Source organism: Amphibalanus amphitrite, unplaced genomic scaffold, assembly GCF_019059575.1.
Source record: "Amphibalanus amphitrite isolate SeventyFive unplaced genomic scaffold, NRLGWU_Aamphi_draft 000445F_arrow, whole genome shotgun sequence".
NCBI classification, from domain to species: domain Eukaryota; kingdom Metazoa; phylum Arthropoda; class Thecostraca; order Balanomorpha; family Balanidae; genus Amphibalanus; species Amphibalanus amphitrite.
Window position 1 is genome coordinate 243,994 of NW_024881939.1, and position 12,986 is coordinate 256,979.

The 12,986-nt window shown below is 48.8% G+C and overlaps 3 protein-coding genes across 4 annotated transcripts in view; 2 read left to right on the top strand and 1 right to left on the bottom strand.

The window, feature by feature from the left end:
- The window catches only part of LOC122391573 (protein Fe65 homolog), a 76,703-nt gene extending 75,697 nt beyond the window's left edge, over positions 1-1,006 (bottom strand). The window contains exon 1 of the mRNA XM_043385613.1: positions 691-1,006. The gene's annotated coding sequence lies outside the window, so the exon portion shown is untranslated. The remainder of the gene's footprint in view (positions 1-690) is intronic.
- A 37-nt stretch (positions 1,007-1,043) lies between these two features.
- Positions 1,044-7,451, top strand: LOC122391576 (ubiquitin carboxyl-terminal hydrolase 46-like). The gene is made up of 10 exons (XM_043385624.1): positions 1,044-1,337; positions 2,155-2,205; positions 2,383-2,463; positions 2,806-2,970; positions 3,113-3,245; positions 3,761-3,909; positions 4,095-4,250; positions 5,203-5,340; positions 5,505-5,648; positions 6,113-7,451. Exons 2-10 carry the CDS (start codon positions 2,203-2,205, stop codon positions 6,218-6,220), a joined length of 1,077 nt encoding a protein of 358 aa, XP_043241559.1. The 5' UTR covers positions 1,044-1,337; positions 2,155-2,202; the 3' UTR covers positions 6,221-7,451.
- A 722-nt stretch (positions 7,452-8,173) lies between these two features.
- LOC122391577 (pyruvate dehydrogenase E1 component subunit beta, mitochondrial-like) lies at positions 8,174-12,845 on the top strand. Of its 2 annotated transcripts, none has more exons than XM_043385626.1 (8): positions 8,174-8,265; positions 9,613-9,675; positions 9,966-10,220; positions 10,636-10,743; positions 10,963-11,070; positions 11,420-11,603; positions 11,788-12,021; positions 12,293-12,845. In XM_043385626.1, exons 2-8 carry the CDS (start codon positions 9,646-9,648, stop codon positions 12,439-12,441), a joined length of 1,068 nt encoding a protein of 355 aa, XP_043241561.1. In that variant the 5' UTR covers positions 8,174-8,265; positions 9,613-9,645; the 3' UTR covers positions 12,442-12,845. The 2 variants fall into 2 exon arrangements, with proteins under 2 accessions (XP_043241561.1, XP_043241560.1); XM_043385625.1 differs by lacking the exon at positions 8,174-8,265 and adding an exon at positions 8,698-8,838.
- Positions 12,846-12,986: the final 141 nt, after the last annotated feature.

A 12,986-nucleotide genomic window follows, 5' to 3' on the forward strand; every position in this document is an offset into this window, starting at 1 on the left:
TAGGTTGTGTGCATGTAGCATGTCATGCTAACACATAAGAGAGGGAGAGGGGTGGACTTGGCAAAAAGTAAGAGAGAGAAAAGGCATGAGAAGAGCAGAGAATGGGGAAGTGGGAGTGATGAGGATTGGGGAGAGGGAGGGTGAGAGACAGAGGATTGGAGAGAGGGTGATAAGGAAAAGGATCAGCAGAGGGAGAGGGAGCATGATAGAGGGAGAGGATGAGGCCGTTGGGGAAGAGGCCAAGAGGGTCAGGGAGAGGAAGGAGGGAGAGAGCTGGAAAGGAAGGGAAGAAGCAAGAGAAAGGGATCATGGATGGAGGGAGAGGGTGAGGAAGATGAAGAGGGAGAGGTCAGAGAGGGGAGAGGGAGAGGGAGAGGGAGAGTGAGAGGGAGAGGGAAAGGGGGTCAAGAGGGAGAGAGAAAGAGAGAGAGGGAGAGAGAGAGAGAGAAAGAGAGAGAGAGAGGGAGAGAGAGAGAGAGAGAGAGAGAGAGAGAGAGAGAGAGAGAGAGAGAGAGAGAGAGAGAGAGAGAGAGAGAGAGAGAGAGAGAGAGAGAGATCGGAAAGGAAGGGGAGAAACAGACTTTGATAGCAAACACATTTCAACATCAAACTTTGGAAGCACCTTTACATCAACAATTGCCATAACCTTGGCCAAACCTACCTATTTAACTGAAAAAGGCAGGAACTTACCAGGTTGAGGCAGGCAGAAAGAAGGCAACTTCCTGTCTTGTGGTCTCGACTTTTCGGTACCTTTGTTGTTGTGGTTGTGGTGTTCACTTTGGCTACAACCTAATTGTGATGAGATAAAAGTTGGAGATGAGATCTGAGGAGAGATTCTAATAATCTTGGGCAGAGATCCCCAACCAAGGCTACTAGATAAACAACCAATCAGTCCCCAAAGGCTTGTGAATATGTGAATCAAAACATTTACATTTATAAAGGTTCTTGGAAAGTAGACCAAAAAAAATATTCATGGTTTTGAAATTACATATCTCAAAAAGAGATCAAATGGAAAAGTAGCATGAATAAAGAGGAAATAAGCGAATGATTGTCCGTACTGCGTCAGATATGTCTAGCTATGGTAAACTTAGCTGTAATTTGGCTAAAATTTTCCGTAGAAAAGTTTCACGTGTGGAAAGTTGTGAAGTGGATTGTCGGTGCGCGTAGGATACTACTTTGACTTCCAATTAGCCTCTCGTTCATTCCTGACATTTTTTCCGATCATAACATGTCTGTTTTGTCATATTCTGTGAAACAGCTAGCAACGATGGGTTAGGCGGGTTTGTTTTGATCAGTTGTTGGTAAACAAGAGGATTGCGTGACCTACTTTTTGAAAGGTAAGCATGTTTTGCATCTCTTATGAATGGTATAATTGTCTTTGAGAGCATCTCATTGATAATTTTGGTATCATATGTCATTGTAGAATGAGATACTTGTCACATCATGATCAGATGGACAGACGGACTCGATGCAGAGAAACTGGATCAATGGAACTTAGTTTCCGGTGTTGACTGTGAACTAGTTAACTGTTAGTTTCATGCTTCACTGGAGAGGCTTTATTCTCATAACCGCAGACTAAAATCACAAATGTTATATAAGCATTGTCATGTTAAATTTAAGTCTACTGTCACTACTCACTGTGCTATCAATTTGAACTTGGGTTATGGTTAGTCATAGTAAATAGGGGTACTACTATCTCTATTGTTTGTTTTTCAAAAGTGGTTTGGCTTCGGCCTTGAGGTTCATCATCACATCTGTTTTGTGAGTGACAGCATTTTCTAGAGTTCCACAGCATGGCTCATCAATGTTCTAATATTAAGTCTTGGTCTCAGCTTGCACATATGGAAATAGTCATAAATAGTTATTTCATGTGTGTCAATCATGTGAATTTCAATTTTCTCAGGTTTGCTTCATGCAATTTTTTGCTAGTGAATAGCATGACATGCAGAAAAATGTACATGGAGGCAAACCACATATAAGGAAACTATAGATATTACCTTCTATTAAACAAACATAAAACATAAATATATTACCTCCTTATCTCCTCCTTACTTCCTACTTCCTCATATTACTTATTCATATGGGAAGTTGGATGTATAGCTTTGGAAGCATTATTGTTTAGTTTTATTTATATGCTGTTGTGATTTGTTTCAGGACCTTCAAACATTCACACTGTGTACCCAACTGTTTCACCAGTTGAAAATGGTAAGTTTGGGGCATTTTTATTTAGAGTAATGGAAATGTTTCTGTATTGCTTTTAAGAGCTCAGTCTCAATCTGAGATAGGTATTTGCCTCTCTGGAACTGCTATTTCTGAATGACAATTATGTCTATTATTGATGGTGAATTGTGCATTTAACCCAAAACCAATATGTGATTTCAGGGAGCTAATGCTTCCCAGCTGGAAAAAGAGATAGGATCAGACCAGTTTCCCAACAATGAACACTACTTTGGGCTGGTTAATGTGAGTACCCATTTCTGTGATAACCTCTGTTAACTAAATATGTACTTACCTTTGACCATATATGGTTGATAGCTTATTCACTGCCTTCTGTCAAATATCAGTGTCAAATTCAAGTCATATCGAGACCCAGGGCGACTCGACTCTGCTGGAACTTAACTCGAAGTTGACTAGAACTACTCACTTGCAATTAGTCCCTGCCTTTTGGCTATTCATAATCTGAGAATTGCCTGAAAAAGTGGAGGCGTATTAAGGGATGCAATCGTCTTGCCATCTGCTCATATTTTGTATCTTCAAGTTTCAACTGCACCCATAAGTCATAATACTCGCTCCTTAATATTTCAGTTCGGCAACACCTGCTACAGCAACTCGGTGCTGCAGGCCCTGTACTTTTGCCGGCCCTTCCGAGAGAAGGTGCTTGAGTACAAGGCCCGCAACAAACGCACCAAGGAGACGCTGCTCACCTGTCTTGCCGACCTGTTTTACAACATCGCCACACAAAAGAAAAAGGTCGGTGTCGCGGACGGACGATTTGCGTAGACTTACCGACCTAACTGGACTTGCCGACTTACCGACTTACTTATCGATCTTGATTCCGTTTTTTTTTTGCGATCGTAATGTTCCAAATAATCGTTCCTTTGTGCATTTTCAGGTTGGGACAATAGCACCGAAGAAGTTCATTGCCCGCTTACGAAAAGAAAAAGAGGAATTTGACAACTACATGCAACAAGATGCTCATGAATTCCTCAACTTTCTCATTAATAATATCAATGAGATCATCCTTGGTAAGCATTCTCCGCTCAAAGTCGTATGTACCGTGCTTTCTCTGGGTGATCGAGCATGATTTGTCGATTTATCTTGGTGTGCCATATTTCAGCACTAGTAGACCGGTGCATTGACCAAGTATTTGCCGTAAATGAGACTATTTCGCGATGTTGACCAGTTGGCTGTTGTTGTGCTGGAGAATCGATCTATGGTGGCCGGTGGTGCGGATTGTGTTACGGTCCGACCACGGCAATGCACCGCAAACGCATCTGATGCAGCCACAGGACGATGGCATCTCGGATGCGCACTAGGCAACAGCTTCTGTCGCTCCTTCTCTCGGACTACGGCTGGGGCTGGCGGCATTGTCGTAAATTGTAATAGGCGGCTGTGTCTAAACCTTACACACAGATCAAGGTGTCCCTATGTAACAATGCTGTAAACACTCGGGTCACGCTATCAAGTCTAGCCACTCAAACTTGCTGAACCTCCCTGACAGCGCTGGACTAACCCGTCTTTCCGCCTTTCTCCCCGGCAGCGGAGCGGAACACACCGGTAGCAAACGGCAAGGGCCGGCCAACGGACTCGGAGGGCAGCTCGTCACTACAGCAGCAGGAGCCCACCTGGGTGCACGAGATCTTCCAGGGCATCCTCACATCGGAGACGCGCTGCCTCAACTGTGAAACGGTACGGCGGCGCTCGGTGGTAGTCGAGGAACTTTGCGCCAGAGTTGCAGCTGGGTAATGCGAAAGTAAAACGCGTTACGCCGCGATATACACGAGCGCTTCATACGGTACCCTGAAGCACCAGGTCGCTGATTATGTCTCACGCCATTGTCCGCTTCTCACAGTGTGTCCGCTTTATTTCCACAGATCAGCAGCAAGGACGAGGACTTTTTCGACCTGCAAGTGGACGTGGACCAGAACACGAGCATCAGCCACTGTCTGCTGCGATTCAGCGAGTCGGAGACGCTGTGCGGCGACAACAAGTTCAAGTGCGACGTCTGCTGCTCCTACCAGGAGGCACAGGTGGGAAATGACGGGCGATTCTGGGGGGGGGGGGGGGGTATAGGGCGGCGTTGTTTTTGTTGCATAGCCCGGGGTCGATGTTCAATTACAGCACACGAGATACAGCAGTAAGAAACCGCCTTCAGATGCCTCTAAGTATCGCTACCCTGTTATACTTCACGATATATCTAAAAATGATCATGGTTATTGGCTAGTCAACCGACCTGTCAGTTTTCCTGCTCTGCATTTGCCGCATTGTCACCTCGCACAATGCATCGGCACACTTTATTACAGTTGTAGGGAAAAAATCTAACTGGTGTACCGTTTCGGTCAAATCGCGGCGGTTTGCGTGACATTTTCCCTGTGCACGCCATTACGCCAATAACTGATCAGTGATCGAATTAGTCTGTTGGGCGCATACCTGCCATTGGTGCGCTGTTTTCCTGCATTTTAATTTATTAAAGGGAAGTGGATTATGCATCCATTTTGTTGTTGTTTTTTTATCCTTGTATTTTCCCCTTTCTAGTTACCGACCATAAGTGATAATCATTTGGCTGATGTATAGCGTCTCGGGCGTATTGGAGTAGCAGCTGCATTGGTGTGCATTTCTTTGAACTACGATCATGACTTCTCATGACAGTTGTGGCCTGTATTATGCCAGTAGTAGGTAGAGGGTTATCTAATCGTTGGCGTTTATGTTTGACTGGTTGTTGAATGTACTTTCCTATATTGCCGCAACTGCCAACTTTACCTCAAGCTAGGCAGTGCAAAATCAAACAACTAGTTGCATTGAACTGCCAGCCTGTTAATCTTTATATTAGTGCATCGTTTTTTTCCTCGGTACGCTATACGTCAAGTGTTGTTGGCTCATTCCAACTTGTTTTGCTAAGTATCCCACCCTTGCATAAAACACTGTACCAACACCCACTGAGAGCCTGTGGCCGCTGGGCTGACGATGCGGCCCTCCCTGCAGAAGCGGATGCGGGTGAAGAAGTCGCCGACGATCCTGGCGCTGCACCTGAAGCGGTTCAAGTACATGGAGCAGTACAGCAGGCACATAAAGGTGTCGCACCGCGTCGTCTTCCCCCTGGAGCTGCGGCTCTTCAACGTGGTGAGTGGGGCATGGTGGCCGAAAGCGCGAGTCGGTGATAAAATCGGATATTTTGAGTTGTGGTGCTGGAGATCCGATGTCCGTGGCACCGGACTGGATTTGTAACCTGATATGGTCCTCTGTGACCGGCGGTGGTCCTCTGATGTGACCCTTGCTGCCCCCAGTCTGATGACGTGGTGACCCCGGACCGGCTCTATGACCTGGTGGCGGTGGTCGTCCACTGCGGCTCCGGCCCCAACCGCGGCCACTACATCTCCATAGTCAAGTCGTACGGCTTCTGGCTGCTGTTCGACGATGACGTCGTGGATGTGAGTTACATCAGCTGATGGGGGTGATATCAGTCTGACTGTATGATAGAGGTGACACCGGCGGTATTGGTGTCCAGTGCTGAGAGGTGGGAATGGGTGGGATTATATTGGAAACGGTGGGTTGGGTTGTTCCACCGTGGATATTGGAATAGTGGGTCCCTTGTGTTATGAACAAGGATGGTTTTACGAACGTTATTTGGATATCGTTCGGCTTGATACTGTTTCGGCGAAGTTATGACTATGAATCGGAAGGTTGTTATATTGCATTTCACCTTAATTTGGTTGCATTTAAATTGTAGCTTTTGGATAATCATGGGAAGTAAAGGGCACTATGCTTTTTGATTCACGTTTATTTCGCTGTTTTATCTCTTATAGCGCTTAGGTAATGACAGGATTGCATCGCACATTGTCAACGCTTGCCCTGTTACGTCCGCACCGGTTGACCGGTTGTCTCCTGCTTGCAGAAAATCGACCCGTCTTCTATCGAGGACTTTTTCGGGTTGACCTCCGACATTCAGAAGTCGTCCGAGACGGGCTACATCCTCTTCTACCAGTCTCGAGACGCGGCCTGATGCGTCGCTCCGCTGCGGAGACTGTGACCCGCGCTCTGCTCATGCTCCCGCCCGCAGGAGATCCACTCATACACCTAACACACAGACACACAAACCTACCACACCTCGCACACACGGCATACATACACCACGACACACGATAGACGGGACCGGGCGGCGGTGCCGGGTCGTACGACTCTCACAGATGTTGATCATGCCATATGTTTATTTTGGAATCGGTGCTGCTGGCGCTGAGCTGGAGATTGTGACTCGGGGAGGGGGACTGGGCGGCCGGTGAGGGGTGTGGGTGTGGCGGCCCGCCGTCCTCCGGTGGGACCGGCGGGTCTCTCAGGAATCGCCGTGTGGTTGGGAGATGGTGGGAGGCTGTCCCTGTCGTGGCAGCCCGTGCCGGACAGGACGGGACGGGCGGCCGCGGGGGGAGCGCCGCCTCTGAGGCTGTTGGCGGGGGTTAGTTTTGTATGCGTGCGTTGGCTGGGGACGCTGCTCACCAGGGCGCCGTGTTGGCGTCGCGGGCGTTTGGAGGAAGGTTGTTACATCCGCACCGACATGCGCGATAGAACATCGATGCGAACTTGCACTGTATGCAGTGGTTAGTGTGTGTGTGCTGAGATCTATTGTGTTCGCGCGCGGGCGTGGTATATTAGGCTGTCACAAATCGCGTACGGGCAGCCTCGTCCTGCCCGCCGATCGGCTCTCAGATATATGGCTCGATATTGTCGCGTTACGGGCGGTCCCCGCCGTCGTGCTGTTGTGGTGGGGCTCCTGACGGCCACTCTCGGACGCGCTCTCAGCAGCGGTCTCCAATCGTGTCCTCCGTCAGTTGATCGCTGTGTTCGGCCGGCCGGCGGTCTCACCCGCCGCTCCTAGAGGAACGACTCGGCCTCCCGTCTCCCCTGTCCCTCCAGTCGGGCGCGCTCCCGGCCGCCGGGCTGTTCCGGCGCCGGCCGCGCGAGACACGGTTGTTATTGTTGACCAGCGCTGCGCCGGCGGCGTAGGCACCTAGTCTTTCCCGCCCTTGATCCGCTCGGTGAGAGACTGAGTGCAAAGCGAGAGAGTGCGCGGCCGGCTGACCCGGCCGGCCACGCTATTTATTGTCGGGCGGTGCGGGGAGGGAGGTGGAAGGACGAGGGAGCGCCGCCTCTGGCCGGCTGGTCGTGGGCTCGGTGCCACCCTGCGGAGATCAGAGCTGTGTACGCCAATCGGCCGCTAGCAATATAGATATGACGTAAAACCGGTGCGTTTTGCTGATAGGCCTTTTCCATCTGCGTATGTTCTGCAAGACGGTTTGAAAATGGCTGGAGGGTGAGAGATACGCAGGGTCGTGGCTCGTGGTGTTGGCATCGCCCAGGACTTTCGTTCTGCGGTATTCTTTGCAAAGACAGGTAGCGACACTAGACCTCAGCAACGACAATGGATGTTGCAAATCTTAAACGAACTTTTGTCGCGGAGAATCGTTTAATTACTTGGAGTATTCCTTATCTCGACTCTTAGCGCACGTTCGACATCCGGATAATCAGGGATAATTTTCCGGGATCACCGGGATCATTCGGTGTTTTAGGCTGACACCGTGCACAACGGACATGACGACGAGTAAAAGAGGCATCTGTGAAGCAAAAGCAATATAAAGATGTAACTGATTGCATCGATGGTCCCTGCAATTCCAGCTAATTACCAGTAATTCCGGATAATTATCCCTTATTTTCCGGATGTCGAACGCAAGGCTAGTCTAGTCCCTGCAAGTAAACAGGGAACATTGATGCGCAAGATTGATGCGTGCTCTACTAGAAAAGTAGCAGCTCTAAAAAATCGTCAGCGTATGAAACTATTCGAGTGTTTTTAGTGTTCTACGCTTTTGAGTTTTGATGACGTAAACAATCAAGCGCGATTGTTCATTTGGTCATTTCTTACGTGAGCGCCTACCATAGCAATGCGGTGAAAAAATGAACAGTATCTAAAATAGACGAGGGCTGCGCGAGAATATTTCTTGCGGCATTAGCGGATTCCCGAATTTCTTTCCGCGTTTGAGTGGGCGGGTTGCGGTCCTGGTGGGTATTCTGTAGCTAATATCATGATATGCTTCTTTTTCAATTTACTGATTCCATTTGACTAGCACATAAAACTACATAGATCGTATACTGATGAAACTGTAACTCGTATTTATTCAACAATATGTAAAGTAAGGTGATTGGTGGGTGACGGGAGTGCACAACCTGAGGCAGTTCAATGGATGAGACAAAATCAAATATCTCAATCATTTACTTACCTCAATGAACATTTTCGTGAGGAAATTAGCTGTTGGTGGGCTAAAACAGTTGATGGTTTATGTTACACCAACATTGATTTTGAGATAAACATTGCTTTGAAATAAAAAACTGATGTATGTATGTCAAAGAATACTATTCAAAAATACCTTTTCATTATCAATCCCCACAATTATGTCCATGCCACTCAAATCTCATTCATGAATAATTCACATTTGTACTATGTGCTTCAGACACAGTATATTTCTGCCAGAGACTCATTCGGAAATCCAACTTTTGTTTGGGATTAGGAAGGATGAGAATAGTGGTGGAAGAAGAGGATTGGGTTAAGCTTAGATGAGCTTGGAGGAGTGACAGGTACAATTTTTTTAACTGAGAGGAGGTCAGAAGAGCTTACATAGAGGAGGTTGGAGCAACCACAGGAATAGACTCTATATGATTATGTATAGTCATATTTAAAGGAAAAGGGCCACCTTTAACATGGGGATTGAAACTGAGATAGCCATCTTGTAGCCCGTGTCTGAAAACCAGTCTGTCTACCTTCTTACGGCCGATTTCGGCCTCCATTTGTAGTTATCGGCAATTTTAAAAGAAAATACGCCAGGAATGCGTCCTTATCCCAGGAATGCGTTCTTATCCGACAATACAGCCACCCGCGGCGAGGCTTTGGTTTTTTACCAATCAGCTCCAACCAGCTCAGCTTTAACCAATCAGCTTATCTGACACAATCCGACGAGTCTGTCTTCTGAACGCTGATTGGCTTGAGTGTGACGTCATCGCTATGCCATCATACAGTAGGTGCCGTAGAGAGTATCAACATAGTACCAATATGTTAAATAGTTTAAAATACTTTTTCGCGAATTGTGCACTTCTGGCACCAGTTTTAAAAAGAAAATGAAAAATAATAATGTCAAAATGAAAAACAACGATATCTTCATATTTCACGAAGGTGGCCCTTTTCCTTTAATCAAATAGATCAAACTGCCCAGGTATGCTGATTTGCCTGTTATTTAGCAAGAGCCACCTTAAAATAGCATCTCCAGTGGTGAACCAGAATCTTGGAAGATCAGGCATGTTGATGTTGAATCTTTGATGTCAGTGACTCAGTAATAACTAGCCATTCTTTTTCAGGGACTTGGTTAGCTTTAACAAATTTTTAACAACATGCTGACAAGAGGAGCAATCACACTGCTGGTAAGTAGAGGGAGGCAGAGTATGCTTGTGTAATGGTAATGTATGTGCCATATTTTGCTACCATATCTATTGTTTTTCTTTTTGTTGTCAATAATGATCTAAAATATGCACAGTTTATTCTCTGGAACAGCTTATCAAACAACTTACAGGCTCCACCTATTTGATTTGTGCTAAGTAACTGCATGGCATGATTTAATCCTATTTTCTTGTGCAACGTCTTATGACAGGTACCTATTAGCTGACTATATATTTACTTCTCTCACCCTATTCCCTATCTGTTTGCGTCTCAGCGCGGCGGCCGCCGCTCGCTGAGCACCAGCGCCGTCCGGCCGGCACAGGTGACCGTGCGGGACGCGCTCAATGGCGCCATGGACGAGGAGATGGCGCGCGACGAGCGCGTCTTCCTGCTGGGAGAGGAGGTGGCCCAGTACGACGGCGCCTACAAGGTGTCTCGCGGCCTCTGGAAGAAGTACGGCGACAAGAGGGTCATGGACACGCCCATCACAGAGTCCGGGTTCGCTGGCATTGCCGTCGGCGCCGCATTTGTGAGTGTGTGGGAGATCCGGGAACTGCGGGGGAGGTGGGGGAGGGGTTTGCTATGTGGAAGTCAATGGAGGCCTACGCTGTCCAGCTCAAGGGTCACATGTTGGTCTAGGGAGACTGGATGGTGGACAGTGCTGAGTGCTGACAGTGTGGGTGGCGCTGTCGTGGCAACAGGACCTGGAAGTTGAAGTGATCTATGCCGAATGACGTTGCTAGCTTGAACTTTTGGAATTGCTCTTACCTTGGCTGGCTATTGACACAAAATAGCGATAAACTTTTAGCATATATGCTTTTAAACGATTTTTACATTTAGTTAGCATGTGAAATCGTACTCAGTTTCGAAGTTCAAACCACGACTTAATTTGTTGAGAAAAATTTCGCCAGGTGTATCGTCGAATTGATTGTTGCCTTTTGCAGGCCGGCCTGCGCCCGATTTGTGAATTCATGACCTTCAACTTCTCTATGCAAGCTATCGATCAGGTTATCAATTCAGCAGCGAAAACATTCTACATGTCTGCAGGCTTGGTAAGTCATCTGATAAATGATGATGTTTCTGTTTTATGATGAGCGTTCATCACACACACATTCCTGATTATCTTGCCGTCAACTATAATCTTCAGTTACATCTTTTATCTGCCGGAACACCAACAGCTCGACCGCCCTCCAGAAATGTTACCTCTGTACAATGAAGTGCCTCCCATCCCTGTCCCTCTGACTAACACCACCCGTGTCCATTATCGGCAGATGAACGTACCGATTGTGTTCCGGGGCCCGAACGGAGCCGCGGCCGGTGTGGCTGCCCAGCACTCGCAGTGCTTCGCGTCGTGGTACTCCAGCTGCCCTGGCCTGAAGGTGAGTGACACGCGACGGGGGCCGGTGTGCTCACGGGCGTCCCTTGGTGTTTCGGTGCAGAACTGGCGGGTGATGACCAATGGAGACGGTGAGGTATGATAGGCTACTTTGGGTGTGAGTGTTGGATGTCGGCCCGGGGTATGAATAAGAAATGCAATGGAATGGACACCTCTTCCAAATGCTTCAACGAAAGTCACGCAACTTCCTTTGGACGCACGACTCTCCGTTTTCACCTGTCATTTCTGTCTGAGGACTTACAACTCATCATAGGTATGTGATGTGTCGTAAGCGACTCATTTCGTTTTCGTCGATTGACCCCTTATTTCCTGCTGCCCTCTGCCTATTACAGGTGGTGTCGCCATACAGCTCGGAGGACGCGCGCGGCCTGCTCAAGGCCTCCATCCGCGACCCGGACCCAGTGGTGTTCCTCGAAAACGAGCTCATGTACGGCACACCGTTCGAGGTCAAGGACGAGATGCTGCAGGACCGCGACTTCGTCCTGCCACTGGGAAAGGCCAAGATCGAGCGGCCGGGTATGACGGGGACTGGCACAAGCTGGGGTCAGAGGAGCTGTACTAATCGCGTGAACCTACGTCGTCCTTTGACGTGGCCTGTCACTATGGATTTGCATGAAACAAAATGAGAAACTGTTCACGGCTTCGCTTGTTTCTCATTACCAAGCAACTGAACCGATCCCCCCCCCCGCCCCTTCCGCAGGTAAGCACGTGACGCTGGTGGCGTTCTCTCGCCCGGTGGGCATCTGCCTGGAAGCGGCCGACCTGCTGGCCGCCGAGGGCATCGAGTGCGAGGTGGTGAACCTGCGCACCGTGCGGCCGCTCGACATCGACACCGTGCTGCAGTCGGTCACCAAGACGCACCACTGCCTCACCGTCGAGCAGGGCTGGCCGCAGTGCGGCATCGGATCCGAGATCGCCGCACGCATCATGGAATGTGAGTGTGCGGGGAAATGGAGGCGCTTAACGGTCTGACTAGTCGGTGGTGATAAAGTTCAATGGTCAATGCAATATTGCACTATTGACAGTGACACCTTGTTTGAACTGCTTACCTCGTTTTGGATTCATCAATACTTGAGACGTTTTTATCGCTATACCAGACTTTCCCGTGCTTGATTTTTTATTCTTTTTAAAAGAATAGAACTAATATATTAAAATTGTCTACTGAGAAACCTGTCATTCTAACGCCCGTTTCTGCTTCACCGCAGCCCCGGCCTTCTACGAGCTCGACTACCCGGTGACGCGTCTGTGCGGCGCCGATCTGCCGATGCCGTACGCCAAGAGCCTGGAGGACGCGTCACTGCCCACCGCTGGCGACGTGGCGGCCGCCGTCAAGAAGGCGCTGAACGTATCGTGAGGAAGCAGACTGTCCGTCGGGCGGGGGTGGGGGCCGAGAGCCGGTTAGGTGACGTTGAAAGCCACGATTCAGTCAACTGGCGGTGTGTGGAGGTGCGCGGTCGGTCGGTACAAACGAGGTGGCGCGCTTCGTGCCGGTGTCTTGCCCCGCTGCTTCCCACCCGGGGGGTTAGGTATCTATCTGTGTGCGAATTACTGACGTCAGCCGGCCTGCCGCGGGCCGGTAGCGCTGGCACTGCCGACTGGACGGAGACTGGAAGCGAGGGTTTACCCGGTGGGACTCAGGTGTGCGACAGGTGCAATATCGCGCATACCTCGGTAGTTTGAATTGCTGCAAGACGAATAATGTGTCCGTGACTGGTGGACGGTGGTAGATGTGTGTGACAATACAGGTCTGAAAGCGGACGTTTACGCAATACCAGATGATCGAGCGACAGACTGCACTCCTTTGGATTGACTATAAATTCGCCAGAAGCCAAGTCCGTAAGACGGTGCAAAGGTCCTAAAGGGATACATTGATGCGGTCTCGATCACAGTGCCTGGAGT